The sequence below is a fragment of the Prionailurus bengalensis genome, chromosome A3 (genome assembly GCF_016509475.1).
Source record: "Prionailurus bengalensis isolate Pbe53 chromosome A3, Fcat_Pben_1.1_paternal_pri, whole genome shotgun sequence".
NCBI lineage: Eukaryota > Metazoa > Chordata > Mammalia > Carnivora > Felidae > Prionailurus > Prionailurus bengalensis.
This window is the reverse complement of record NC_057354.1, coordinates 11341738-11368236: the sequence shown is the minus strand read 5'-3', so window position 1 is coordinate 11368236 and position 26499 is coordinate 11341738. Positions and strand designations below refer to the sequence as shown.

Here is a 26499-nt window from a genome sequence, read left to right as displayed (position 1 = left end):
TTGCTCTGCGGTAGGGAGTAATGTCGTCTTAATGCCCCTCTTCTGCTTTCTCCTCAGGACTCCTCTAAATGGATTCCTGAGCCAGTTTTCCACAGAGAAAACACAGCATTTGAAATATTCTTCCCGGGAAACAACTCGCAGCTTTTTTACCCCGGTGTCCCTCCCAATTTTTCTTTTTTTCCCCCACCTCCACTATCCAGCAGGACAGATAATTGGCTTTTTAGGGCCATGGGGGATCGGGGGAGAATGAGTCAAGGTAGAAAGTGACCTTGTCGTCTGTCTTCCGTTTGGCAACTTTGGAAAAGCCCCAGCAGCTCTCAGAGGAGTTGTTTTTCCAGGGTCACCCGGTGCTGTGGGAGCCCAGTCTTCTAACCCACCAAGGAGTTGTATGGTCTCATAGCCTTTTGGGGATCTTTTATCTCCATGACTTAAATACTACCGAACTATCCCAAGTTGTATTACTCCTCTCTGATGAGAAACATTCTTCCAAGTGGTGGCTAATTTTTCAAAACATTTCTTAGAAATCCTTTAAAAATTTTTTTAATGTTTATTTAATCTTGAGAGAGAGAGAGTACGTGAGCAAGGGAGGGGCAGAGAGAGAGGGACACAGAGGATCTGTGCTGACAGCAGAAATCCTGATGCGGGACTCAAACTCCCAAACCGTGAGGTCACGACCTGAGCCGAAGTTGAACCCTTAACCGACTGCCCGCCCCCCCCACCCCAGCCAGGCACCCCTTCTTTGAAATCTTTTACAACAAAAAGCCCCAAACCATGTGTCCCCGTTAACTTGTCCTTTCCCATTGGGCTAGGGAAGAAAAGATAGTATTCATGAGCGGTCACCCGAGTTCATCATCCCTTGTGTCAAACCAGAAATAAAAATGCCCACCTGCTCTTGTTAGTTGCACTGGCAGGATAAGGAAAGTGGCCTCAGGGAAGCACTGCTTTTGGGACAAAGTCATGGTAAAAGGGGGAAAAAGTGGCCATGTGTTTTCAGTAACCTGGGGCAGAATTTCCAAATGAGAATTTCTTTTTAAAAACCATCCTGGGGGGGCGCCTGGGGGGCTCAGTCAGTTGTGCATTGGACTCTTGGTTTTGGCTCGGTCGTGATCCTGGGGTTGTAGGATCAGGCCCTGTGTCAGGCTCCGTGCTGTGCATGGAGCCTGCTTGGGATTCATTCTCTCTCTCTCTCTCTCTCTCTCTCTCTGCCCCCCTCCCCCTCTTTGCCTTCTCTCCCCCCCCCAGCAGAAAAAAAAAATTAAATGAGAAAAAAACTTATTCTGACAATTACATTTAATGTACCTTCAGAGTTTTGGATTCAGGGTTTAGTTTTTCCAGTGAAAAACTCTCTTTTAAATGTCTTTGGTCATGACGGTTTCTGAATTTGAAATATTTAGAATCACTTAAGTATATGTTACACTTGAAACTTAAAAGAAACAAAAACAAAAAACCTTATATGAAGGAATTAAAGATATCACTTTGCACACCACTATATATTTAGGTCATTTTCATCTTCAATCCATTAGACACAGGGTAGGTGGAAATAACGATCATAAATCCTACCAACTGTAGCTCATTGTACCAACTAGAGCTGTAGGGGCTAGGTGAAATTTTTGGTGGATTTTTTTCTCTTAAAGATTGAAGCCGCTATATTTGATTACCTAATAAAAATATATATTCGGCATCTGAGAACAGATGCCTTGACACCCTCTCCCCATAATCTCCTGATTTGTGGCACAGGGATAAGGAAGATCTGACCTAAGAACAGGCTGCCCAGTTAGGACATAACCCATGTTTTAATGTAGTTTGTCTGTTACTATTTAGCATTAGCTTTGAAACACTTCCAGAAACCTTTCTCAAAATACTAAGTTGTCCCCGTAGTGATGACTAATCTCAATTAAAACACCATGGCCTCAGCCAGTGTGAATGCCCTTAATGCCACCAACTCACCTTTTTCACTTTCCCCATGGGGTGCACTGCCTGTGTAGACACTTTGGTCCTCTAGGACTAACCTTTGAGTTCTGGTTTGCCTTTCAGTTGACCACAGTCGGATTAAACTACATCAAGAAGATAATGACTACATCAATGCCAGTTTGATAAAGATGGACGAAGCCCAAAGGAGTTACATTCTTACGCAGGTGAATGGATTGTCCACATTTTTTTAATGGCTCTTGGCCTTTCTTGATATCAGCCTAAGAACTTTAGAGTACTGTCATTTATACCTCAAATAAGATCCACCGCATCCTTTCAAAGGTCAGGTTTTAGGCAATCCAAAACAGCAACGAGGAAGGAAAAGAATCTTCCTTCAGAGATTCAGGTTGGTTGTCACCCGCGTCTTTTCTGGGAAGTATGCCACTTGCTGGGCTTCTAGAAAACAGCATGAAATGCCAGAACTGCCTGTGGTCTGTTGACAGTGGCAGCAGAGCCGTGGCAAGAGAAGCGCCCTTACCTGTGTTGATTCCATAATTGAAGAGGGTTAGCAGTAGACCAGTAATCTCTGCCCAGGTAGCTACTCAGAATTTCTCAGCATGGTCCTCATTCTTTGGCCCAGAAAAAAAAGCATCCTTAGATTATGTGGACAAGCATGCAAAACCGTTCAAAATTCCCATTGGCTTTTGACATTTTTATGGGAACAAATCATAAAAATGATCTAACACTTGATCTTCTTGTGAAATGCTTACTGGCATATGACCCCAAGACCACAGGTATCTAAGAAAGACGATAAAGAAATTTCTTTTTACTTAATTTTCTCAAGTCTTAGTCTGTTACCTGTAAGTTGCTCTAAACACTCTGTGTTTCTCTCTCTTTTTTAATTTTTTTTTTTAATGTTTATTCATTTTTTTTTTTTTTTTTAGAGACAGAGCATGAGCGGGGGAGGGGCAGAGAGAGAGGGAGACACAGAATCTGAAGCAGGCTCTAGGCTCTGAGCTGTCAGCACAGAGCCCGACACAGGGCTTGAACCCACCAACTGTGAGACCAGGACCTGGGCCAAAGTTGGATGCTCAACTGACTGAGCCATCCAGGTGCCCCTATGTTACTCACTGTCTTAATCAAACAGCAAGGGGAAACTACTCAAGTGTTTATTTTTTTTTTTAACGTTTATTCATTTTTGAGAGACAGCATGAGTAGGGAAGGGGCAGAGAGAAGGAGATACAGAATCCGAAGCAGGCTCCAGGCTCTGAGCTGTCAGCACAGAGCCCCATGCGGGGCTCGAACTCATGAACTGCTGAGATCATGACCTTGAGCCGAAGTTGGACGCTCAACCAACTGAGCCACCCAGGCGCCCCTCTCTCTGTGTTTTTTAATCATAATGTTTGCTTTCTCGTTCTATATCAGTTTATCATTCTTTAAAAAAAATTTTGGGGGGCACCTGGATGGCTCAGTCAGTTGAGCATTCCGACTTCGGTTCAGGTCATGATCTCGCAGTCTGTGGGTTCAAGCCCCACGTTGGGCTCTGTGCTGACAGCTCAGAGCCTGGAGCCTGCTTCGGGTTCTGTGTCTCCCTCTGTCTCTGCCCCTCCCCCGCTCATGCTCTGTCTCTCTCTGTCAAGAATAAATAAACATTAAAAAAATTTTATTAGGGGCGCCTGGGTGGCGCAGTCGGCTAAGCATCCAACTTCAGCCAGGTCACGATCTCGCGGTCTGTGAGTTCGAGCCCCGCATCAGGCTCTGGGCTGATGGCTTGGAGCCTGGAGCCTGTTTCTGATTCTGTGTCTCCCTCTCTCTCTGCCCCTCCCCCGTTCATGCTCTGTCTCTCTCTGTCCCAAAAATAAATAAAAAACGTTGGGAAAAAAAAAAAAAACAGTGAATCATTTAAAAAAAAAATTTATTAAAATTTTTTTCAGTGCTTGTTTATTTTTGAGAGTGAGAGACAGAGTGTGAGCAGGGGAGGGGCAGAGAGAGAGACACACACACAGAATCAGAAGCAGGCTCCAGGCTCCGAGCTGTCAGCACAGAGCCTGACACGGGGCTCAAACCCACGAACTGCGAGATCATAACCTAAGCTGTAGTAGGACGCTTAACCGACTGAGCCACCCAGGAGTCCCAGTTTATCGTTCTTTTATATGGCTTTGGCGTATAGGGTGATTTTGAACATCGTACTTCTGTTTAACATTTAGAGGTTAAAATAACGGTGAAGCCAGAAAGCATATGAACAGAGGCTGCTTTAGGGCAGGGAGCTGGGTCAGAGCAAATCTGCCGTGGCCCTGCTTTACTGCCCTGTCTTGTCCTGTTCCCCTCCTCTCTGTCCATGAGGACAGTCAGCCGAGTGCCTCCCAGTGTACAGAACACCAGCCATGCTGTGTTCAGTCCTGGGACCCATTCAGGAAGTTCTTGGTGTATGCACAGGGGGCGGGCCTTTACAAGGCCTCAGGTCAAAGTCTTCCCAGCACCCCTGGGGTGGTTGGGGAAGAGTGATAAGGAAGGAGATCCTGGTGGTGGCAAGCTGGCGGGAAGAGGTTGAGGGAAAAGCAGCTTCTTGGTAACTTCTCTTTTTAGAAGAAGTCAAGTTTTTTACTTCCTGATTTCAGCCGTGCAACTTTGGTGTGGGGTTAGGCAGTCCAAAGCAAAGATAGATAGGGGTATAAAGTCAAATGGAGCGCCAGGATATCACCATGGAAACTTTTTACACCACTGCCTTCCCCACCCCCGTGCCCTAGCAATTACTTGGCACATCTGAAGGTCTCTCTGTTTTGTCAGGTGGTACCATGGACATATCTAGCTGCCTGCACGTCACCCTTTGCCCTGGGATTTATAAAAGGGACTGAAGTAACCTGGCCCCAAAGTTATACCTCTAGACAGTAGGAGTGAAACATTTTCCAAACTACAAAACCAAGAAAACCCTGCCCATTTTTTATTTTCAGTGTTCGTGATGCAAATAATACAAGTCTATAGTCTTTTTTTTTTTTTTAAGCCAGTGATGTGGAACTATAGAGAATGATGGCAAAGGCGCCTCTGTTACCTTCACAGTGAAGTGTTGGCTAAGTTGCTGTGTCTCCTTTCGGATTTTATATGATTTAAAAACATTTTTTTAACGTTTATTTATATTTGAGAGAGAGAGGGAGAGAGACAGAGCATGAGCAGGGGAGGGCAGAGAGAGACAGAGAATCTGAAGCAGGCTCCAGGCCCTGAGCCGTCAGGACGGAGTCCGACGTGGGGCTCAAACTCAGGAGCCGTGAGATCATGACCTGAGCCGAAGTCGGACGCTCAACAGACCAAGCCGCCCAGGTGCCCCACTTACATGATTTTTCAGTCCCTGAGACCCATCCTAAACTAAGGTGATGGGAGGTGGGGAAGGTGGCAGGCTGGGACCTGGTGGGAGCCGCCTCTGTGAGGCCTGGCCCTCATGCCCAACTTGCAGGATGAGAGACCTAGTTGGCCAGCCGGGAGGCCTGGGGCTGTTGCCTGAGGCTCTGGCTGGAGCGCAGATGTGTCCGGTTTAGGCAGCAGGAGGAAGAGGAGTTCAGGAAAGTGAGTGGGCACTGAGGGCTCATGTGGTCAACAAAGGTGTGGTGAGACTTGAAGGGAAAGGAGGCAAAAAATCAGGAGAATTTGGGTGAAAATAAGTGAGACTGGAAACCATTCTAGAAGTGGTGCTGGCCGGAGGAGGTGATGCGTTCTGTCACAGAGGTGAGAGGTGATACCCTTTCCAGGCAGTACTAACAGTTGAGACAAACTGGAGGCGTCCATACTCTTGTATCCAGTAAACCCCTATGCCTGTTGCCAGTTGGCCCGTACCCCGCCATGTCCCGGTGCCCACACTGGACCCCTTGGGCTACCTAACTGATCATTTGTGACTACATCTTTTATGTGCTTTGGTCCAAGGATGAAGGTGGTCCATAGTCAGGCATCATTTTTTTTTTTTTAAGCTTATTTATTTATTTTGAGAGAGAGCATGCATGTGTGAGCAGGGGAGGGCCAGAGAGAGATGGAGATAGAGAATCCCCAGCAGGCTCCATGCTGTTCAGTGCAGAGCCTGACGTGGAGTTCGATCCCACAAACCGTGAGATCATGAACTGAGCCAAAATCAAGAGTTGGGTGCTTAACCGACTGAGCCACCCAGGTGCTCCAGGTTCATCATTGTTTATTTTTTTTAAGCTTATTTATTTTGAAAGAGAGACAAGGGCACCTGGGTGGCTCAGTCAGTTTAGTGTCTGGCTTCAGCTCAGGTCATGATCTCATGGTTCATGAGTTCAAGCCCTTCATCGGGCTCTGTGTTGACAGCTTAGAGCCCGGAGCCTGCTTCAGATCGTGTCTCCCTCTCTCTCTGCCCCTCCCCGACTCGTGCTCTGTCTCTCTGTCTCTCGAAAATAAATAAACGTTAAAAAGGAAAAAAAAGAGAAAAGAGACAACACGAGTGGGGGAGGGTCAGAGAGGGAGGGAGAGACAGAGTCCCAACTGACTGAGCCACCCAGGCGCCCCTCGTCGTTAGTAATAGTAATAATAGGTAACATTCCACTGGATGTGTACCATGTTCCAGGTGCTACGGTAAGACCTTTACATGAATGGATACAGTTAATATTCCCTTCACAGCCCTGTGAATAAGGACTATGATTGGTTGAGTGAGCTGGGTGGAGAAACTGAGGCATAGAGATGTGAAGTGACTCATCCCAGGTCACGCGGATGATCAGTGATTGGAGCTGAACTGAAGCCACCAGAAGTGTCACCGATGATCACTTCCCCATACTGCCTCTTCCCAGCACCCACTAGCTTTGTGGCCATATTCTACTCACCGTCAAGAGGGGCCTCGGTGGAGCCCCTCTGCTAGCCGGCTCAAACCGGAAAGCAGAATCCGCATTTTCTGTCCTCTGCTGGTCAGCCCTGAACCAGCCCTGAGAGGCAGATACAACCTTTCACCACCACTAGGCAGGGAGGGTGGCACCTGTCCCAGCCTCAGCTGCCCTTGTGCCTAAGGGCACTGTCGTCGGCCGACCGCCAGTGGTGAGCTCTCGGAGCGAGTCACTGTAACATCACGCACACTTTGTGGATTGTGTATTTGCAGGGCCCTTTACCTAACACGTGTGGTCACTTTTGGGAGATGGTGTGGGAGCAGAAAAGCAGGGGCGTGGTCATGCTCAACAGAGTGATGGAGAAAGGCTCGGTAAGTGACGGATTTATCTGCTCTTTACGTTACCGTCCGTAAGCGCACCGGTCCGTGAAGTTGTCATTTTTGTCTGAGTCGATTTCTTGAAATTGCTTTTGTATTTCTTTTACGTAGTGTCCTTTTTAGTAGAAAAATTTAAAGAAGTGATATACGCATACATGTTTATTGTAAGCGAGTCAGAAAAGTAAATGAATTAAAAAGAGGGGAAAAGGTCCCAATTGCCCTTGACCTATCCCTCACTCATCAGTCAGTCTCTCTCCAGAGTGTGTTCATATTTGTTCAGGAACACCCTAGCCTGCGTGCATCTGTCCCTTGAGTCACCGCCCTGGCCTTTCGACTTGTTCTCCTCAGCGTATCCTACACTGAGACCAAGTGTCACCACCCCTTTTCCCAGCTGAAAACCCTTGTGGGGCTCCCACCGCCTCCTGGGATGTGCCCGTTGTGGCTACAGGACCAGTTAACCGGGACCCCGGTTTCCCACATCCGTCCCCGGACTCCAGCCAGAACACACGTCTGTTGTTTCAGTTCTCTGGACCAGTCTGAGTCACTGTCCCACCCCAGCCCTCTTACAGGTATCTCCAGTGGCTTCCCTCGAGTCGGCCACGGCTCATGCTCTCCTGCCCATCTCATCGTGTGGGTTGCCCGTTAGAGGCCCGTCTCCCACGCGAGGTGATGTGGTGTGCGGGGCACAGTGGCGTCAACGTAGCGAATAGACGCCGCACCCCTGCTACCTGGCTCCTTCCCTCCTCTCCCAGCCGGGGGCTCTCCAGCCTCGGCAGTGGAGGCCCTGGGAGAAAGCGAGCGGAGGAATGCGGACACCAGTGGGAGTGAGTGGCCAGGAGCAGAGAACGGCGTGTGCCCAGGCTTCGTCAGGAGCCGGCCCTGTGCTCTGGGGCTCACCCGGGCCACTGCGCTCACAGCTGTCCTGGCCGCCTCGGGTCCCGGCTTGCCAGGAGAGCAGAAGGCTCCAGAGAAGCCGACCCTCCAAAGAAAGCACACTCGTGGCCCTAGAGGGTAAAAATACGAGTGCAGAGAAGTAACATCGAAGGGGACTTGAGCAGTGAGACACAGGGAAGCACCCCCCACGGAGCCCCCCCCGCCCCCCCCCCCCCCCCCCCCCCCCCCCCCCAAGAACCATTCTTAGTTACAGCCCACGGCACGACAGCGCATGTTGAAAGTCAGGCTTTTTGCCTCTGCGCCCTTTTCTTAATCTTAAAGTATTTATTTGCTCGATAACAACAGATGGAGAGCTTACCTGAGCATTCAAAGAATGAAATCCTGCTTCTTAGAAAATTGTTTTCAGTGAAAGTGGTTTTTCATGTTTTCTGCTTCAGTGGCTTGATTAGTAAAATGTGAAGTTACAAATGTGGAGCCACCTCCCACCCATCACCACTCTTGTCAGCAATTTAGAATAAAGAGACAAACGTTAGGTTCCCACAGTATACACTCTCCGCAAGGGAACGTGAAACGTGGTGGCCTGGCCACACGTTCAGCACTCGGTAGCGTCCAGGGTCTCTAAACATCAGCACCGCTGACACGGGAGGACACGGGAGGCTGCTGGGCAGCGGCCCTGGCCTCCACCCACGAGATGCCGCTGGCCTGCCCGCCCCACTGGTGGCGATCAGAAGGTCTCCAGACATTGTCCAAATCTGTGCAAAATCGCCCCCAGTTGCGAAGCACTGTTCTGGATGGTATTGAGGGTTGGGAATTTTCTTTTTTATAAAATTTTTTGAGTTTGTTTTTTGAGAGAGGGAGGGAGCACGAGTGTGAGCGGAGGAGGGACAGAGAGAGGGGGAAAGAAAGAATCCCAAGCAGGCTCCACACAGCGCGGAGCCCGATGAAGGGCTCCAGCTCCCAAACCGCGAGGTCACGACCTGAGCCAAAACCGAGAGTCGGACGCTTAACCGACTGAGCCACCCAGGCGCCCTGAAGGGTAGGGAATTTTAAATCGAGTTGTTTATCCAGAAATCATTGGATATGGTAGCATTTCCTTTTTATTTGGTACTGAAGGTTTGGGTGAAACCTCTTTGCCGCTGGCACAGTCCCACAGGGGCGCTGTCATGACGTTGGCACTGCGTGCTGCTCACCGGGCCTGTGCTTGGTTGCCCGCCATCCAAGGCTGACCGTAAGTGGACCATCCATCCTCTGACAAGTTTCCCCCTTGGCCATTGGAAGAAAAAAAGGAAACCTGGCTAGTTGATTCTCTCGTACTTTACTGTGATCGTGTGACATTAGTCTCTCTTTTCCTTTGTAACTGTCCTTCCCGCTCAGGGTCATGCCCACCAACGTGGAAAGCGGTGAATGAATGGTTTGAGGTTCTTAAAGCTTCTTGGGGTCAGCAGTTCCAGTCCAGCGTCGATATTATCATCCCCATTAGAGCTGACTGGGGCAAATTGTAAGAGGTTGCAGTGCCTTATTTGCTTAGCTAATCTAATTATAAACCGTGCAGCCGTCCCACGGTACGAACCAGCTTGCAGAGCGTTTCCATGTGATGCGTATTTGTTTTGTGGTTTCCTTCCTTCTCTGCGTAGTGTAGGACATGCCCCTCTTATTTCTGGCAGAGCTGGCCGTTAACCCTTTTGGGACCTTGTGCTTCCTGGAAAACAGCAGTGCGGGAAATGTGTGTTAGACTGTGCTCATCCAGGTACCTGAAGGTCTTGGTTCGATTTCCAGATTGAGCGGAGACATGTGCGTGAAGAGTGTGTATGTGGGGAAGGGCAGGGGTGGTGGCTGTTTAGGCAGGGCGGACAAGCAAGCACCGCCTGTATCTCTCTCCCGAAACCGCAGCTCAAGGCGCTGTTTGGTTTCAGTGCTTTTGCACACGAGACGCTCTGGATTTGTATCACGGGAACTTCAGGCTTCATCCGTCTGCTTAGTTAGCTCTCTGGCTTGTCACTCCTTGGGAAAGCCGACTCCTCCGTCACAGGGTCACCCCGGGTGTCATTCATGGATTTTTCTGAAGATGCCTAGCTGTTTTGGAAGGCTGGGGCCTCTGTCTCCCATCCAGCTCCCAGGTGGTAACGGCAGCCACGACAGCCACCGGCCTGTTGGTGCTGCCACGGTGACGTTTGGTGCCGACCCAGGACGTGGCACGATTTGAATCCTGGTGAAGGACTGCTTTCGAGTAAGATAAATCTTCTTCTCGGGTTGGCGTGTGTCAGTTTAAAGGCTGGCAGGAAGTAGTGATCTCGAGGTTCAGTTTTTTGTTTTGTTTTATTTTCTGTGTTAAAACAAAAATTCCTACGGGAAATGACAGCAAGCAGAGCATGGCATGTTACCGCAAATGCCTGAGAGCTCTTAAAAATAAATAAGAGCTCGATGCACACTTCGTGCGTGCCAGGATTGCGCACTTCTGGCGGACTTTCTTGGGAAGTAGTAGGCGTCCAGAATCTCGGGCTCGTACCTGATCGCGGAGGTTTCTTAGGCTTCATTTGCAGTTTTGAAAGTGAGTGTTTGCTGTGTGGAGGTGAAATTTGAAAGACTCGTTCTTCCCTGCCCATGAGACCCGAAAGCATTGGCCTCTTCTTTGGTAGCGACCGGCCATTCTGCCTTCCCGCTTCTCTGCTCGCTCGTGGCCCTGGGTGCGTGCTCCAGCTCATGTGGTGTTGCACCCGCCAGGGCAGGCTCTTTGGTTCTGGGGTCTTCAGGAGCCGCATGGCCCTAATGGTCGGAAGCGTGGGAATAAATGCATCCTTTAAACCTCTTCTGTCGCCAGTGCTGGCTGCCCTGCCCACTTTGGCTGAGCACGGGGCCTTGCCATGTCACTGATGCTTTGCGTCCCGAGGGGCAGAATTACCTTGAGGCTGACAGATTGGCCGTGTTCCGGGGGTTCATCTTTGGCATTCGGTGTCAGGGAGGTGATCTGGGTGAAACTGGCCGGGTCTTTCAAACAGGCCCTGTCCGGGCTCTTTCGAAAGCCGTGTGGGCCTTCTGTTTCGGAACTGTGACGTCGATGCTACGCTGACATCACGATCTGGTGTCTGTTGGGGTGTTTCTCCTTTTTCTGTGGTTGCAGAACAGCTGCAGCTGGGCCGCGTGCGGCTTCGTCAGAGCAGGCCTGGTGGGCCTTCGTGCTTCTGTCTCTGGTCTGCTAAGGAGCATCCTGGCTCTTTGCTGCCCAGGGGACGCCGTGGGCTCCTGGGCCTTCTGCCAGAGTCACCGTGGTCTGTCCCTGCCCCCCTGTTGCTCTTCTGGCACTGGCTTCTGGGTCACCCCTCCAAGTGCACCCCTGTCAGAGGCCACTTCTTCCGTATGGTTTTCCCTGATCTCTTTCCTGTAACCTCAGCTGGCCTGGAACATTATTCCCCTCTTCTGAATTCCCACGGCACACCCACAGGGGTTCCTCCTGCCACACCACCTCGTCACTGCTTTAGCACGGACAGTCTCTCTCCTGACGGGCAGGCTGGCCCTGCAGGGTTCCTTCCACCTCCTGTGGCATTTCAGACACAGCACCCTGTGCCTCGGAGAAGGTACTGAGGGGGCCAGTGCGTGTTCAGTTGCAACTCGCTTGGATTTGTACCATTTCCCGAAGAGCTGTTTACGTCCACTGGTACTTCACGTGGCAGAAATCATGTCTTTGGGGTTCCCTCTGTCTGGGCACCTTGTCTGACCTTGTGGTTCATAGACCTTCAGCTTAGCCCCCATCTATCAGCTATTTTGGTCCAAAATGTTCACCAGCAAACAGAAAAGTCTGCCGTGGAAACCTAGTTGAAGGTATGCCACTAAATTTGAGTTCCAATTTTTTCTTGAACTCTAAATAAAACCAAACTTGGGGGGTTTGCTTACTTTGAAGAAAAAGTTCATGAGCTGCATTTAAATGAAGACCTGAAATTATTCCTGAAATTCTTAAGCTAGAAAATCAAAAGGATTTTTCAGCACCGACCCAAACCGGAATGAAAGGGTGGCATACAGCAGTGGGTGATCCTGAGCCCCGGAGGAGCCCGTCTCCTGCCTCCTCTAAACACCCAGCCTGTTCACCATGTTCCACTGTCTCCTCTAGACGTGGTTATTTTCCCCAGGGTAAGGAGTCTACGTTGTGCCGATGGCACTGACCGGTTCTTGGTAGTCTTCCAGATGGCTGTGCAAGTAGAGTCTGTGAGAGACTAAAACTTCTGTACAGTTTGACTTTGCTTCATAGATGGTCTGGAAGGACCAGACCCCTGGAGCTGCCCTCATGGTGGGGAGAGCCAGGGAGTGGCTGCGTTCGGAGGTCTGAGCCCTCTCTGCCCAGCTAGTCCTGGTTTGGGTCTTCACCCCTTCCCGTCTCCCCAAGAGGCAGGTTGTGCTGACGGTGACTTCCAAGGTCAGAAAACTCCCGGTTTCCCCGTCGGGTTGTCCTAAAGCGCGTGGAAGGCACTTTGTACCTCCCTTCATAGGAAAACTGTCCGTGGCTCACAGTAATACGTTCTTTTCTCTTCTAGTTAAAATGTGCGCAGTACTGGCCCCAGAAAGAAGAAAAAGAAATGATCTTCGAAGACACAAATTTGAAACTAACCTTGATCTCTGAAGATGTTAAGTCGTATTACACAGTGCGGCAGCTAGAATTGGAAAACCTCACAGTGAGTATCACGTGCTGTTCCGTACTTCAGACGGGCACTGGCTGAGATGTCTTTTCACCTGGGTCATACTACCTAACCCCGGTTTTTCTGGTCCCTCCCTCACCACAGAGCTCCCTCCCTAAACTGGAACACCAGTTTATCACGGTTTTTAGGGAAAGGGGGGTTTCTCATCTAAAACTTCTCTGTTCCTGTCTTTGCAACCGCAGAGGGACTGAAATGGTGGCCTGCACGTTACGTAGCAGCCGCTGCCTCTTTTGTCGTCCACGGTCTCTTTAGCGCGAAGCGAGGGAAGAAGGGCCCTTCTGGGGCTGAGTTCACGGTCGATGAGGTCTTGGGTTTACTCGTTGTGGAAGAATTTATAACACCAGCTGCTGGCTGTCATTGGAAGCTGGTCTTGAAACAGGCCAAGGCGCGGGGCTGAGAAGCTGTACCGCAGAAGGCCCGCGTGGGGATTCCAAACAGCCCAGCAGGAGCGCTCGCCGTGTGGGGACCCTCCACCAGTACTTGCAGCCGCGGGCGGGAGCTCCCAGCAGCTCCCGGGACGGCCACAGCGATGGCGGCCAGCCACCACCTTCTGGAACGTAGCTGCGTGGGGTGGATTCCTGGCCCCGCCGTGTCAGACTGTCAGACTTCGGGTGGAGGGGCATCATGTCTCCCCGTGTCTCAGTTTCCCCTTCGTTCAGAGGGGGGTTTTGTAAGGGTTCAGAAGGTAACAAAGGGGAAGAGGTAGAGCAGCACTGGGGCAGCAGGTACCGTGGGGTCGAAGTAACGGGTTTGGCCCGGGAGCAGCGCGTACCCACAGATGGAAGGGAAGGCAGGATCGCGGCTTGCCGGGCTGCGCCGAGGTGAGTCTGCCCCCGAGTTTTATTCACGTGCCAGTTTTCAACTTCCTGCTTTCCAGTGCACATGACTCCTGTTGTTGTGTTACTAATTGAAACAAGATCTAGACCTCCGCGCGGGTGACCACGAAGCAGAGGAGAGGTTGAAGTCGCGTGGCTTCCGCGAGCACCGCGGGGCACTTCCTGAGTGCTGTCTCTTCTCTGTGTGACGGCTCTGCAGCCGTGATCCTGCTGCAGCCACACGCGCGGGCTCCAGGGCTGTGATTTATGGAGGGGTTTGACGGAGGATTTTCAGGAATAATGTTGGCAGCGTGTTGGAATGTGCCTGGAGGATTATGCAGTAGACTTTCCTCTGCATGCTCTTTAAATTTTGCAAGCCTAACATGAAGCGCGACTTCTGGTAAACTCTTGAGACGGTATCTCCGGCTTGTTGAGGGAAATGGAATTCCGACCGAGCAGAAGCGGCCCGTGCTGTGTTTGCAGAATACGTGCAGCAGTGTGGAGGTTTTGATGTTGAGAAGATCTGGTCGCTCTAACAGACTTTGTTTTGAAAAATTCTTTTCTCAGCCGTGTGTCTGTTGAGACACAGGTCTAGAATGGTGGGCAGGTGTGCGGGAGGGGATGAACAGGAGATAACCGTACCTTTTTAAGGATTGAAAGAAAGAACTTGCTTTTGGTATATTTTCTCCCCCCCCCCCCACCCCCATCTTTAAATCTATTTTTAAGTGTTTTTCTTTCCCTAAAAACCAGAAAGGGCATTTCTCGTTTTCAGCCACACAAGGAGACCATTTTCTAGGGAGGGAGAAAATGGCATTGCCTAGTGTGGTTCTATTAATCATGTTCATGTCACCGGCAGATTCTTCCAGTTCAGCAGAAGGATGCCTGTGTGTCAGGGCTGGTGCAGGATTACATATGTATATGTGTTGCTGATGTGAAGTCACTGGGGTTTTCTGTAGGCTCTTTCATACGTTTTCATCCCACTGAGCCCCAGGAAGGCGGTCACAACTAAAGCTAAGCTCTGGGAGGGCATGGACAGTGTCTTTGCCACGTGGCTGGCACATGGTAGGCACTTTGGGCACATTTTGTTAAGTGAGGGGAGGCATTGTTGGTGAGCAGGCCTCTGGCCCAGAGCATTTTGCCACCAACTGCTCTCCAGGTGACCTAGGCACTGACGTGGCCCTTGGCACTGTGTGGCAGGGAGATAGATGCTCAAGGCGGTGTGGTTCCTGCCTGCATGTCTTCTTCCTGTGCCCGCTTTGGCGAGGCCGGCAGGTGTAGCTACCCCATAGTAAGACTGGCTCCCGTGAATGGTGTGCCCTTTGCCGAGCAAAATCTTGAGTACTCTCCTCCCACTGAGAACTACGTTTTGATCATTTCTGCCGGAGGCCAGGTGTCCACCCTGGGGGTGGACTCTTCGTAGGTTCAGAAGGAGGAGCAGAGCTGAAAATGGCACCAGAGGGCCATTCTTCTTGCTGTTGCACTGGGAGCAGACCCGGCCAGGGGAGAAACACTTGGGGACGAGGGCCAGGGTCTTCCTTTCGAAAGTTCCTGCCGCAGGCTCTGAACACGGGCTCTGGAGTCCAAACTTAAACTCCTGCTTCCTCACTTAATGGAGGGTCAGCCTGCGAGCCTCAGTCTCCTAACCAAGAAGAGGGGAATAGTGGGCATACACGCCCCAAAGGGTTAACGTGAGAATTCAGTGAGCTGATGCGTCTGGCGCTAGAACGCGGTGGGGCCAGTTGGGGCTGGTGGGGTCGACACCCTCCTCCTCAGCTGGGTCATCGAGCCACACGTGGCAGCCACCAAGCCTTGGAGACTGAGCTGGTTCCTTTTTTTCTCTAAAATGGCAATCCCCTGAGACTCCCGAGTAGTCTCGTGAAGCCCGGGATGACCCAGAGCTGGTGCCACACGCACAGAGTTACGTTTTCCCTCTTTCGTGGGAAGCCTTACAGGGCTTGAGGACAGGACTGCCGTGGGCGGCGACGTGGCATCATTGTGCCTCGTGGGGCAGAGAGAAATCACTTGCAACCGTGAAGACAGCAGAGGTGATAGGGGCACCGGAGGAAAGATGTGGGTGGGGATGTTCCATGCTAAAGGAAGGGACGTCAAGGCAGGTGTCCAGTGTCGGGCACCTCAGTGCTTGGTATTCCTTGACTCGGCGAGTGGACGGGAGGAGATCTGGAAATCTGAGAGGTGAAGCTGCTCTTAGAGTGAGATGGGGGCCTGGTGGGGACGACTCTTTGTGCCTACTCAGAAGCAGTGATTTCTGTACAGATGATTGTCTCAGAATTGGCATGAGGTGTCTTTTTGTTTTTGTTTTTGTTTTTCTTTCAGTCTCAAGAAACTCGAGAGATCCTACATTTCCACTATACCACGTGGCCTGACTTTGGCGTCCCAGAATCGCCAGCTTCGTTCCTGAACTTCCTTTTTAAAGTCCGCGAGTCGGGGTCACTCAGCACGGAGCATGGCCCTATCGTGGTGCACTGTAGTGCGGGCATCGGCAGGTCGGGGACCTTCTGTCTGGCTGACACCTGCCTCCTGCTGGTGAGGAGGCCCCTGAAGACCCTGGGAAGAGAAGGGAACCCATTTGAACGTCTCTTGTGGCCTCTGCCCGCGGCTTCTCTGTCATGGTCTCGGCAGTGAACTAGCAACGGTCTTCCATTTTTAACACTTGCCCTCCTGTGAAAGTAGCTCTACCCTAAGTAGCTTTTGTTCAGAGGGATATTCTTCAGTTGAATTGCAGAATCGAGGAAGATCCAAAGAGTGCTCTTCCCTCATTCTGTCCCCTGTGCTCTGGTGGTCCCCATTTTGCTGCATTTACTCACATTGTCTCCAATTCCGCCTCCCCACGGCGAGTTTTTGCTGAGTAGAAACCAGAGCACGCCTCCAGAACATGGAAAAATCACATTGTACTTGGGAGTTGGAGCTGACTCGGGGTGTCTCCTCTCTGGCTTTCAGATGGACAAGAGGAAAGATCCTTCTTCTGTTGATATCAAGAAAGTTCTGTTAGAAATGAGGAAATTTCGGATGGGACTGATCCAGACAGCAGACCAGCTCCGTTTCTCCTACCTAGCTGTGATCGAAGGTGCCAAATTCATCATGGGAGACTCTTCAGTACAGGTAAGCATTGCTTCCGCTTTCATCCAGGCGTGTTGATCTCGAACTTCTGTCTCTGAAGAAGGAGGCTGTCAGCTGTAAAAGTTGTTCAAACGCTAGCACGTGTCAGAAGAAAGAGCTGTCCTTCGTGTTTAAAAAGCTAGAAAGCTGCGGAAACGTTCACCACGTTCCGGTTTCTGCCTTTGACGTGTTGACGTAGAGAACGTTGATAGGGAGAGTAGACTTTATTTTCAAAAGATTTCACCTTCCGAGTATATGTGTCTGCAGCCCCAAGAAGCAGAGAAAACCCCTCGCCTCTGCTCGCCTAAAGGGGAGCAGATTTCCTGACACATCAGCCCGGTGTGAATACGAATGGAACTTTCTCTCGCTGCTTTCTCCAGGAGCAATGGAAGGAGCTCTCCCACGAGGACCTGGAGCCCCCACCCGAACACGTCCCCCCTCCTCCCCGGCCGCCCAAACGAATCCTGGAGCCACACAATGGGAAGTGCAAGGAATTCTTCCCAAACCACCAGTGGGTAAAGGACGAAACCGGGGAGGATAAAGAAGACTGCCCCATCAAGGAAGAAACCAAAACCCCCTTAAACGTCCCTTGCAGCGTGGAAAGGTAAGGCGAGCAGGGCCTGGCTTATTGGGGTGAGGGGATGTGACCTTCCAGTCGAGAGACGCATGTTGCCATTGAAACCCTGTGGACACAGCCTCCTCTTGGCAAGCGTAGCTTCTGTGTCTTTGAAGCATGAGGCCCCAGAGACATCCAGCCACAGGTTGGTCCGGTGAAGTGACCCAGTTCGGTGGGGCTCTAGCACCACCTTGTGGTACCCATTGGAACCAGAGATTCGCAGGACAGTCCTGCTCGGAAATGACCTTGCCCTCCCTCAGGCTTCCAGCCAGTCCTGAAACGTGATATCCAGGTTAGACGGTTATACTTTCAGCCCCCAGATGGTCCATCTGCAAGTTTCACCTTTTCGTGTGCTCTTGATTAACTTAATGCCATTTAACCAAGATTATTGAGTACCTTATTGGTACACGTGAAGTACTGAGATCACTAGAACATGGCCCCTGGTCTGTGTTCTAGAAGATTTTGTGGGGACAGAGACCGTAGGTTATGGTTGGGAGCCTGGGGACGGTAAGGAGACGGAAGTGCAAGCTGCGGGGTCAGCCTTAGCAGCGAGACGCTCAGCCTTCTCTGGGTGCTCAAGGAAGGCTGCCCGCATGAGGCGTGGAAGCTTGAAGAACGAAGGGAGGCAGGCCTGAGCCAGAGCCTCTGGAGGCAGTGCCCTTGGTTCCTGATTTTTGGATGAGTGCGTGCTGTGCCCCAGCATCTGTCCACGTCTAGAAATTTAGTGCGTGGCAGTTCGCAGACAGGTGTGCAAGAGACATACAGGTGGAGGTGTTCGTTGTGGCATCGTTTGCAATGGTGAAGAATCAGAGCTGAGCCAAGTATATATCCAGGGATTTGATACGTTGTGCTTTCTCCGACCTTGGGATGTTCTGGAACTGTTAAAGGACAGGATCGGGAATTATACTCAAGAAAGCAGGTTGTACGTGGTGGGTGCCCCAGTGGTCCTCTGGCTACGTCGATCATCAGAATCTTCACCTGGCTGGGCACCTTGCTAAATGCTGGTTGCCAGGCCCCGGTCCTGACCTATGGACTCGAGTCACCAGGGTCCTCCTGCAGCTGGGTCCCTGTCACAACAACGTCACATCTGGTTCTAGGGCTTGAGGAAGGTCTGTGCAGCGGGGCCTCCCAGAGCAGGTCCAGGTGACGTGCAGAGCGACAGCTCGGTGACGGTCCCCCAGGGAGACTGTGCCTAGCTTCCAAGGGCCTCTGGTGACGTTCTCAGGGCGGGCCAGTGTGCTGCATCTGAGGGCCTGCTGAGAGTCGAGGGTGAGAGAGGAGAGCGCTGACACGTGACTGGTGTCCAGTTTGTCACCTGTTCTGTACTGATTGAGACTGGCAAAGAGTGGTGGCTTTCACACTGTGTATGTGAAGGTGGTAAGGAGGGAAGTGCGGATCTGGGAAGATAGAAGCCAAAGAGCTCCAGGAAGAAGCGCAGCCATGCTAAGAACGTACGTGCCTCCGCAGTGGGGGCCCGCATGCACACAGACCTGGGCCCCGTGGCCAGAGCTCGCGGCTGCGTCCCAGAAAGCAGGTGCTTTGTACCGCCGCCTCCTGTCTCCTGGGAAGGGGGTGCCTCAGGGTGGTCCTGCCAGTCACACAAGATGCTGCTGGGGTAGAAAGGCCCTGGAGTGGCCTGTGAGAAGCAGGACGTCTTGTGGTCAGGGCCTCTCGAGGGAGGCCTGGAGGAGGTGGTGAGGAGAAGAGGGGCCTCTGCTGGCCTCTCTGAGACAGCCCTGGAGCGAGAACACCGTGCACATCGTCCCCGCAGGGTGTCTCTGGCTCGCCACCAGAAGGGCAGCCAGGGTCCTGTGTGCAGGATCCCTGAGCAGCAGTGCTCCTGGCAGGATTGGGTTGATGCTGGGGACACGAGCCTGGCACAGGGCGGGCTGAGGGGCAGAGGGATGTGTGATGTCCTCACGTCAGCCAGCAGCGACAGAGGCTCCTGGGGAGAGGGTGGTAGAGTGTGGGCCACACCATTGCCTTCTCTGATCTAGAACGGAATGTTCTCCAAGCAAACCCCAGGACAAATAAGCACCTGTCTTTGCACCAGTGGCTGTATTTGTCCTCGGAGTCTTACCCACCCCCATCACCAAGGAGTCCACTGGTCTCCGGAACCATACCTTGGCGATGGAGACCGCCTGGGTCTCTGGGGGGGTGGCTGTGGGGGTGCCAAGTGGGCTTCAGGTCGGTGTCCCCATCGCCAAGGTTTCTTTACACATGGCTCGTTTTTTCTTAGAATTCCAACTGTCACAGTAGCGTCCTCGGCATTGTTTTCCCTAGAGTGAGTAACCAGTCTCCGTCCCTCTCCTCCCTCAGCACGAGTCCAGACACTGAAGTCAGAAGGCGGGTCATGGGGGCAGGTCCTGCCCAGGGGGAGCCATCACCGCCCAAGGAGGAGCAGGACCAGGCGCTGACTCCCTGGAAGCCCTTCCTGGTCAACATGTGCATGGCCACGGTCCTCACGGCCGGCGCGTACCTCTGCTACAGGGTATGTTTTCACTGATGGACGTGCTGGCAAGACCTCATGTACAGAAAGCACTGGCCGACAGCCCGGCGTTAGCATTCAGTGCTGTGGAAGGATCTGAGCCAGTCTCAGAAGAAACAGAGCAAAGGTTTTTAAAGTCTGGAACTGTGAAGGGCTAACGAGAGAATTGAGGATTGATGCACTGGGGTTTTAAGGAGCCCTGTGGTCCCAAGAATATATGAGTCTAATCTCAGGGCCTTAACCTATTCAGGAGTAAGTGGAGAAAATGCCAAATACGTGTCTCTCTTTCTCTCTCTCTCTGTCTCTCTCTCTGTCTCTCTCTCTCTCTCTCTCTTTTTTTTTTTTTTGTGTTATTATTTGTTTTTGAAAAAAAATAGAATTACAACACATTGTTGTTTTTAACCTTTATAAAAAGCAGCTTTTGTTATTTCTGGAAAAAAAAAAGAGACTAGGCACTTACAAAACTTTCTTGTACCCTTAGGTGGTGTAACCAGATACACAGTTTATATTTGATTTCCAGGGAAAGTCTCCCACACTTTTCCGAATGTAAACTCCTTTGGAGAAGAGGGTTTAAGGGTTTAGGGCACTATCTTGCTCAGTCGCTTCCTCCGCTGTGTGCATACTGAGCTTGGACGGTGCCCGCGAGCTTTCCTGTCGTAAGAAGACAAACAACAAAAGGCCATCTCTGGAAAACAAAACCCAGCTTCTGCTTTTGCTCAGGGTGTCCCCGCCGGTTTTCCATTGTTCATTTCTCCGTTGATCCCTTCTTGTTCCAGCCATCTGGGTCATGCCCTGCCCTCGTCACCCCACCTCCATAGACGGGGTTTCTCAAGCCCCCTGCCTCAGGGTCAGAGGTCACAGCAGGGTGGCCACCAGCTTTGCACCCTGCCCTTGAGATCCAGCAGGAGCAATTTCCACTTCCTTCGGAATATAAAGTGAGGGGAGGAGGGAGGATTGGCCTCAAGACACTGCTCCTGGAAATCACCTCCCTAGACACTTTCAAATCCTTTTAAACATCCTCTTTCCCAGCGACCGTCTTTGAGTAGATCAGACGGTTTAGCAACGTGCAAGCCATTTTTTCCCTTAGGGGTGATTTTGGGAAGGGGGCCATTGTAAAAGAAAATTGAAACCCCCTTCCCTGGAGGCCAGCTTGGGGGCGGTGGCGTGGCGGCGGGGGGGCGGCCTGGGGTGGCCGGGGTCGTGCAGGGCTCTGCAGCTCCGTGGGGGTGGGGCCGGGCTCATCTGAAAATGTTTGGTTTCATTCCAGTTCCTGTTCAGCAGCAGCACATAATCTCCTCCACTCCACCTCCACCCCACTGTCCGCCTCCGTGCGTAGAGCCCGCGCCCGCCTAGCAGGCACGCCGTGGTAGGTAAGGGCCGAGGACAGCGTAGCCGGCCGTGACCTGGACGGACGTTTGTTCTGCACTAGAACCACCCTTCCCGGGCTGTTGGTCTTACCCCTTTTGACGGTGTCCCCCCTCCCTTTCCTTCGAGCACCAAATCCACAACCCCTTTTTTTGAGGAGAACGAAGGAGAGTACGGGGCTGGTGGCCTATGCGGGTCGCGAGGCTCGCCCTGCCCGGTGCGTGCTCTCGGCGTGGCCGGCGCGTCCGGGTGGGCGGGCATACGCTGTCCTCCCGCGGACCTCTGCGGAGACTCCACTCCGTATTTATTGTTTGTTTTTTTCCCCAAAGGCGTCCGTAGTGCACTAGCATTTTCTTAAACCAATAATGTATTAAGAACTTTTGATGTCAGCCTTGCATCAAGGGCTTTATCAAAAAGTACAATAATGAACCCTCAGGTAGTGCTGGGAACGTTAGATTTTGCCATGAGCCTGCTGCGTCAGACCAGTACTAGGAAGGAGGACGGTTGTAAGCAGTCGTATTTCGTGGCATTGTGGGTAACGTGAGAAGAGGTTTGGCATATGTTTATAGGACATGGGATAATATATAACGAACACTTGGATATTTAAGATACGTGGTGTGAGATTACTTTGTCCCAGTTACCCCCTCCCAGTTATCTGCTAGAACCTTGTTCTCAATCACTGCTTTCCCTGTGTGTATTAGGATATGCATGTGTGGTCGTCTTGTGTCCTGATCCAGTATCACGTGCTTGAAATACTTAGCTCTCTGCTTATTAATGTGCCCCGTGTACAAGTCCAGTCTACCTTTGCATGACCTGATCGTTACGTGGCTGTGGTTCCTAAGGCTGTTGCAGAAATAATCACCATTCCGCAATGGGGTGATGTTTTCCAGTAACGGATATTTGCCTCATACCTGGCATGGCACTCTGGTGACTTCCTGGTGAGGCCCCGGCCTGTCCTTGTTCAGCTGGGTCCCACTGTAACTCAGACATTCCAAGGGTATGGGAAGCCATAGTCCCACCTCACGCTCTGGACGTTTAGGCAAGCACGGTCCCGCCCCCCCCCGCCCCGCCCCCCCCCTCCCCGACACCTTGGGGATCAGCCTCCACTGTCAGAAGTTGACGCTCTTCTCGAGCAGACCATGATTCGGAACCAAGGCAACTGCTGGAAACCGCACTTCCTGAAGCATCCCGGGTGTCGGGCCCTCGGAGTCCGCCTGCCGCCGTCCTGGTCCAGGGGCCTTGCTGAGAGCCACGTCTGCCCCCGCCCTTGAACCCTGGGGACTGATGGTGCTCACGACTCTTCTGCAAGGGAACTTAAGACCTCCACGTTAAGTGGCTTTTTTAAACAAGAAGAAGAAGAAAAACACAACAAAACAAAAAAACAAACAAAAAACAAGGCAGCTGTAGCTCACCAGCTGCTCATTCGCCAGCATTTTCACGTGTTGCCTTTCACGTGTTAGAAGCCCGTGCAGAGAAATTCTGTGGTGGCAACGTTTGCGGCATCACTGTGCAGAGCCTTGGAGAGGTGCGGGTGAGGCTGAGATGCCAGGCTGTCGGCATTTTTGAGTTGGGCTTGTGTGTTTGTTTTTAAAGTCCTGTATATGTGTGCAGTAGTTTGGGTGTGTATATAGTAGCATTTCAAAGTGGATGAACTGGTTTAAGCTCCTGTCCTTGGAAACCAGATGGCTCTCCATCTTGTTACACGTATGTTAGAGAAGTAGCGAGCTGCTCTGCTATATGCCTTAAGTCAATATTTACGCATCAGGTCATTATTTTTTACAATGGCCGTGGAATAAACCATTTGTACGAAAATAAAAACAAACGAAAACAGCGAGGCGTTCTGGTAAAATACCTTTTCAGGTGTGTGTATACACGGCTGCATGATGCGGGGAGGGAGGGGGCGCGTCTCAGGGTCCTGTGACCTCACAGAACTATCAGACTGTACAGTTTTCCAACTTGCCATATAAATGATGGGTTTGCGTTTTAGTTGCAACAATAAATTTTTTTTCTAAAGAACACGGATTTGGGGTGCCTCCCATGCCTTTGTTTAAGGGGCCCGAACAGGACGGGTACCTCCTGTTTCTTTTCTGCTGCCGCCTGCGGGAAGCAGGTGCTGTGGGTCGGGTGGCCAAGGGTCACTGTGGCCTCCCGGGGTTGTGCGCGCCATTGGGCTGGGGGAACGTTCCCTTCCTGGCGAGTTTATTTGGCACTTCGGGCCTCCGCCTGGCTGCTTCGACAGCGACTCCACCCACCTTTTGAATGTGCAGGCCCCTGGCTACCATGGCAGACGTGCACAGGACCTGCTCAAGAACGCGTCCCCTGTCCGGCTGCCTGGGAGACCCAGCGGTTACCGCTTCCAGTGCCTCTGGTGAGCCACGCGTGACGGACGGGTGACGCAGAGGCAACGGGATGGAAAACTCATGTATGTGGTCTGCCTTTAAATCTCCTCGAAAGTGATCTGTTGACTTTCTGTTGTGAAGTAACTTCAGACTCCTAAGATGTTGGCAAAATATTGCAAAAATCGTTCGAGAATTCCCTGTCCTTCGAGGTTGTATGACTGGATGCCTGCTGCTGAGTAAACGGTTCGTGCTGTGGGCTCCCAGCAGGATCCACGGGACTGGGGGGTAAAAACAGACGATGGTCATGTGACCTGCGGCACACCCACAGAGGACTGTGGCCACGGGACTGCGGTGTCACACCCACTGTCACCTCAGTCTGTTTCAGATACAAAAATGGCATCAAAGCTGTCATGAAGCGGTGGGATGCCAGGGTAGGGAAAAAAGCTGAATCTGTAACTTTGGTGCAGAAATCACATGAGGCCAAAGGCTGGACAAGGAAGGGCCACGCGGCTCAGTGTCCGTGTAGGAGCGGGCGCTCAGGGAGCCTTCGGCCGCACGGGGGACATAGGGGGCCCCAGCCCCCCGCCTCCCTCCTCACCTGCTTGTGCGGGAGAACCCGGCCCACGGGGCTGCATGCGGCGCAGGAGGGGCTGCTCGTTTCCTCCCTGGGAGGTTTGTGGAAGCAACCACTGCTTTGTGCTTTTTTCAGGTAAAGTGAGACACCAATAAAATTCATTTTAATTGAAATTCAAAAAACTGAACATAGGAACAAGGCAAATAAATACGAAGTTAAACCGAAAAGCACAGAATATATACAGGAAGTTTACATGAGAAGGTTGAAGAGTCCAGAATCCCCAATGCCATTGTCAGGAGTCACGTACCCCAGGTTGTCTCTACGGCTCAACACAAAAACAGTTCAGGACACATTTGAGGGTTTTTTTTTTTTTTTAACAGACTTAAATAAGAAACGAATCTTCTTTCTTTAAATATATTCTTCAGTGAAATCTTTCTTCAAACCGGCTGATGGCTTCTGACACAATTTATCTAATCGGCCCTAAGTTGACTTCCGTTTAAAAGTTCGATTCCATTTTGATGAGGTCACGGTGGATGCTTTTACTGACACGACACAAGGTTTCCTGGCCAATGACGTTTTCTTCCTTGTGCTGTTGAACACAGTGACGATAAGGTCCACGGTCTGCAGGCCGCCACCAGGCTCCACGGGGGCGTTTGGACTACTGCTTGGGTTAAGATCATGAATCATGGAAACCCTGGCTCTGTCTGTCTTCCCACCTTGCCTGGCTTGCCAAGATGACGGCTTGCTGCCATGGAAATGACCCACTGCGTCCTCTTTAGCAAGGTCAGTCAGCCCGCTTGTCTCTTCACTGCCCGTCTTTATTGAACCAGCAGTGCTGAGCAGGCCAACCGGCAGGGAGACTTTGATTCCAGGCCTCAACCCGCCTGGCCTTGGCCCCTTCGGGGTGCAGCTGGCCAGGGAAGGTCAGACACATTCTCAAAACTGAAAGCTGGTCGTTTGACTCAAGTCCAACAGCCTTCAAAGTGCCACACGTCCCATTTGTACCCCTGGGCTGCGTGACTGGTCTGGGGACTGAGGGAGCACAGAGCATACCCCCACCCACAGCTCTGGCCCTGGGTCAAGGCAAGGCAGCAGCAAAAACAAAGGTGCCAGCTGAGGCTTCTTAAAATACAGTGATTTCAATATCGGCTTCCTGGCAAAAGGCTTCTCCTCTTGGTTCCAAGCAGAGTTTGTCCATCTTCTCAAAAGCTGAGCGTCCTTTCTCCCCTGAAATATTAAGGTGATCGGTCACTGGATTGTCCCCCACCTCTGCGTTCCTGCTCTGGTGAACCCAGATGGCCTCAGTGGCAGAGGCAGGTGGCATTTGGGGAGCTCCTGCTGGCCACTCGCATGGATGGACCCGGTGCCTCTCCCTTACATTCAAGACAGAATTTGCTGAACTTTATTCCTGCCGCGCACCTGGCTTTCACTCCCAAGGATCATAAACTGAAGCTGAAGAGAGAAATAAGGCACTTCATGCCACCTCAACCATGAAGGAAACCCATCTTGGCCAAGTGCAGTCACATGGGTCACCGACCGCACTCGGCCTCTGTATCATTTTGCATCTTTGAGGGCTGACCGTGGCCCCTCTAGCACAACCTTCCAAAGGTCGCGAACCTCACTGCACCGCACAGAATGTTTGATGGTGGACTTTACCGAATGACAGCGTGGCTTCCCGGGCTGCTGTTCGCACGGCCTCCAGGTCCGACTGGCACAGGCTGGCGATCTGATCGATGCTTTCAATGCCCTGTTTGAGGTGAGGGGAAAGAGGACCCATCGGGACGTTTCAGGTAGCAGGTGGAATCTACTTTTATGAGCTCTGTGAGACCAGCCCTAGCGTGGTCTTTGGGGCCTCAGGCCCTTCCTTTTCTGAAGGCTTGTAGGTTTCTTATGTAGCCTCAAGTTCATCAGAAGGGCCCCCACCTTTTCAATTCTGACACCTGCTGCTGAGTCAGGCCATCAGCAGAGCTTTATGGATAGATTCCTTCCAGAAGGTCTGTCTTGAAAACTGGGAAGCCCTGCTTCCCTCTGGACCTTCCCACCTCCCCCTTGCTCTCCTAACTCTAGCCTCTTTGGGCAGGCCGTGAGAACATCAGTCGGAACCCAGGTTTGGGCACAGCTGACCCTGGCTGCTCTCCAGGGCCAAGGACCAGAGTGCACTTCAGCCTCTTCTCCGGAGCACCCCTACCCCCTTACTGGCTTGGCTGTTCGATTATAACCAGATGGTCCTCCTAGAACTTCCCTTGGTTTTGTTTTTTTGTTGTTGTTTGTTTGTTTTTTCAGAATGAATGGGGTGAGTTTAATCTATTTTTCATCAAGCAAATTGGCGATGGTTTTTTTTAAAGGAGACTTTCAGATACAGGTGGGTTTGAGGCAAGATGGACATCCTGTCATATCTGCTTTAAGAGGGTGAGTTGTACCTGGAGTCTCCAGAAGTTTCATATTCTCTGGCCTGGAGTAACCCTTTGTAGAGTCCAGCCTAAGGAAGTAATTCAGAACTCTCT

The 26499-nt window shown here is 51.6% G+C and overlaps 2 protein-coding genes across 3 annotated transcripts in view; one reads left to right on the top strand and one right to left on the bottom strand.

The window, feature by feature from the left end:
* PTPN1 (protein tyrosine phosphatase non-receptor type 1) overlaps nt 1-23104 on the top strand; it is a 70593-nt gene extending 47489 nt beyond the window's left edge. For both annotated transcript variants that reach the window (XM_043553681.1, XM_043553682.1), the window contains exons 3-10: nt 2035-2135; nt 6998-7096; nt 12520-12657; nt 15831-16040; nt 16455-16616; nt 16994-17217; nt 19549-19720; nt 20985-23104. In XM_043553681.1, coding sequence (XP_043409616.1) covers nt 2035-2135; nt 6998-7096; nt 12520-12657; nt 15831-16040; nt 16455-16616; nt 16994-17217; nt 19549-19720; nt 20985-21008 — 1130 coding nt within the window. In that variant the 3' untranslated portion in view covers nt 21009-23104. The remainder of the gene's footprint in view (nt 1-2034; nt 2136-6997; nt 7097-12519; nt 12658-15830; nt 16041-16454; nt 16617-16993; nt 17218-19548; nt 19721-20984) is intronic.
* Nucleotides 23105-24141: 1037 nt separating this feature from the next.
* The window catches only part of RIPOR3 (RIPOR family member 3), a 75495-nt gene continuing 73137 nt past the window's right edge, over nt 24142-26499 (bottom strand). The window contains exons 21-22 of the mRNA XM_043553680.1: nt 25652-25742; nt 24142-25222 (exon numbers count right to left, since the gene is read on the bottom strand). Coding sequence (XP_043409615.1) covers nt 25119-25222; nt 25652-25742 — 195 coding nt within the window. The 3' untranslated portion in view covers nt 24142-25118. The remainder of the gene's footprint in view (nt 25223-25651; nt 25743-26499) is intronic.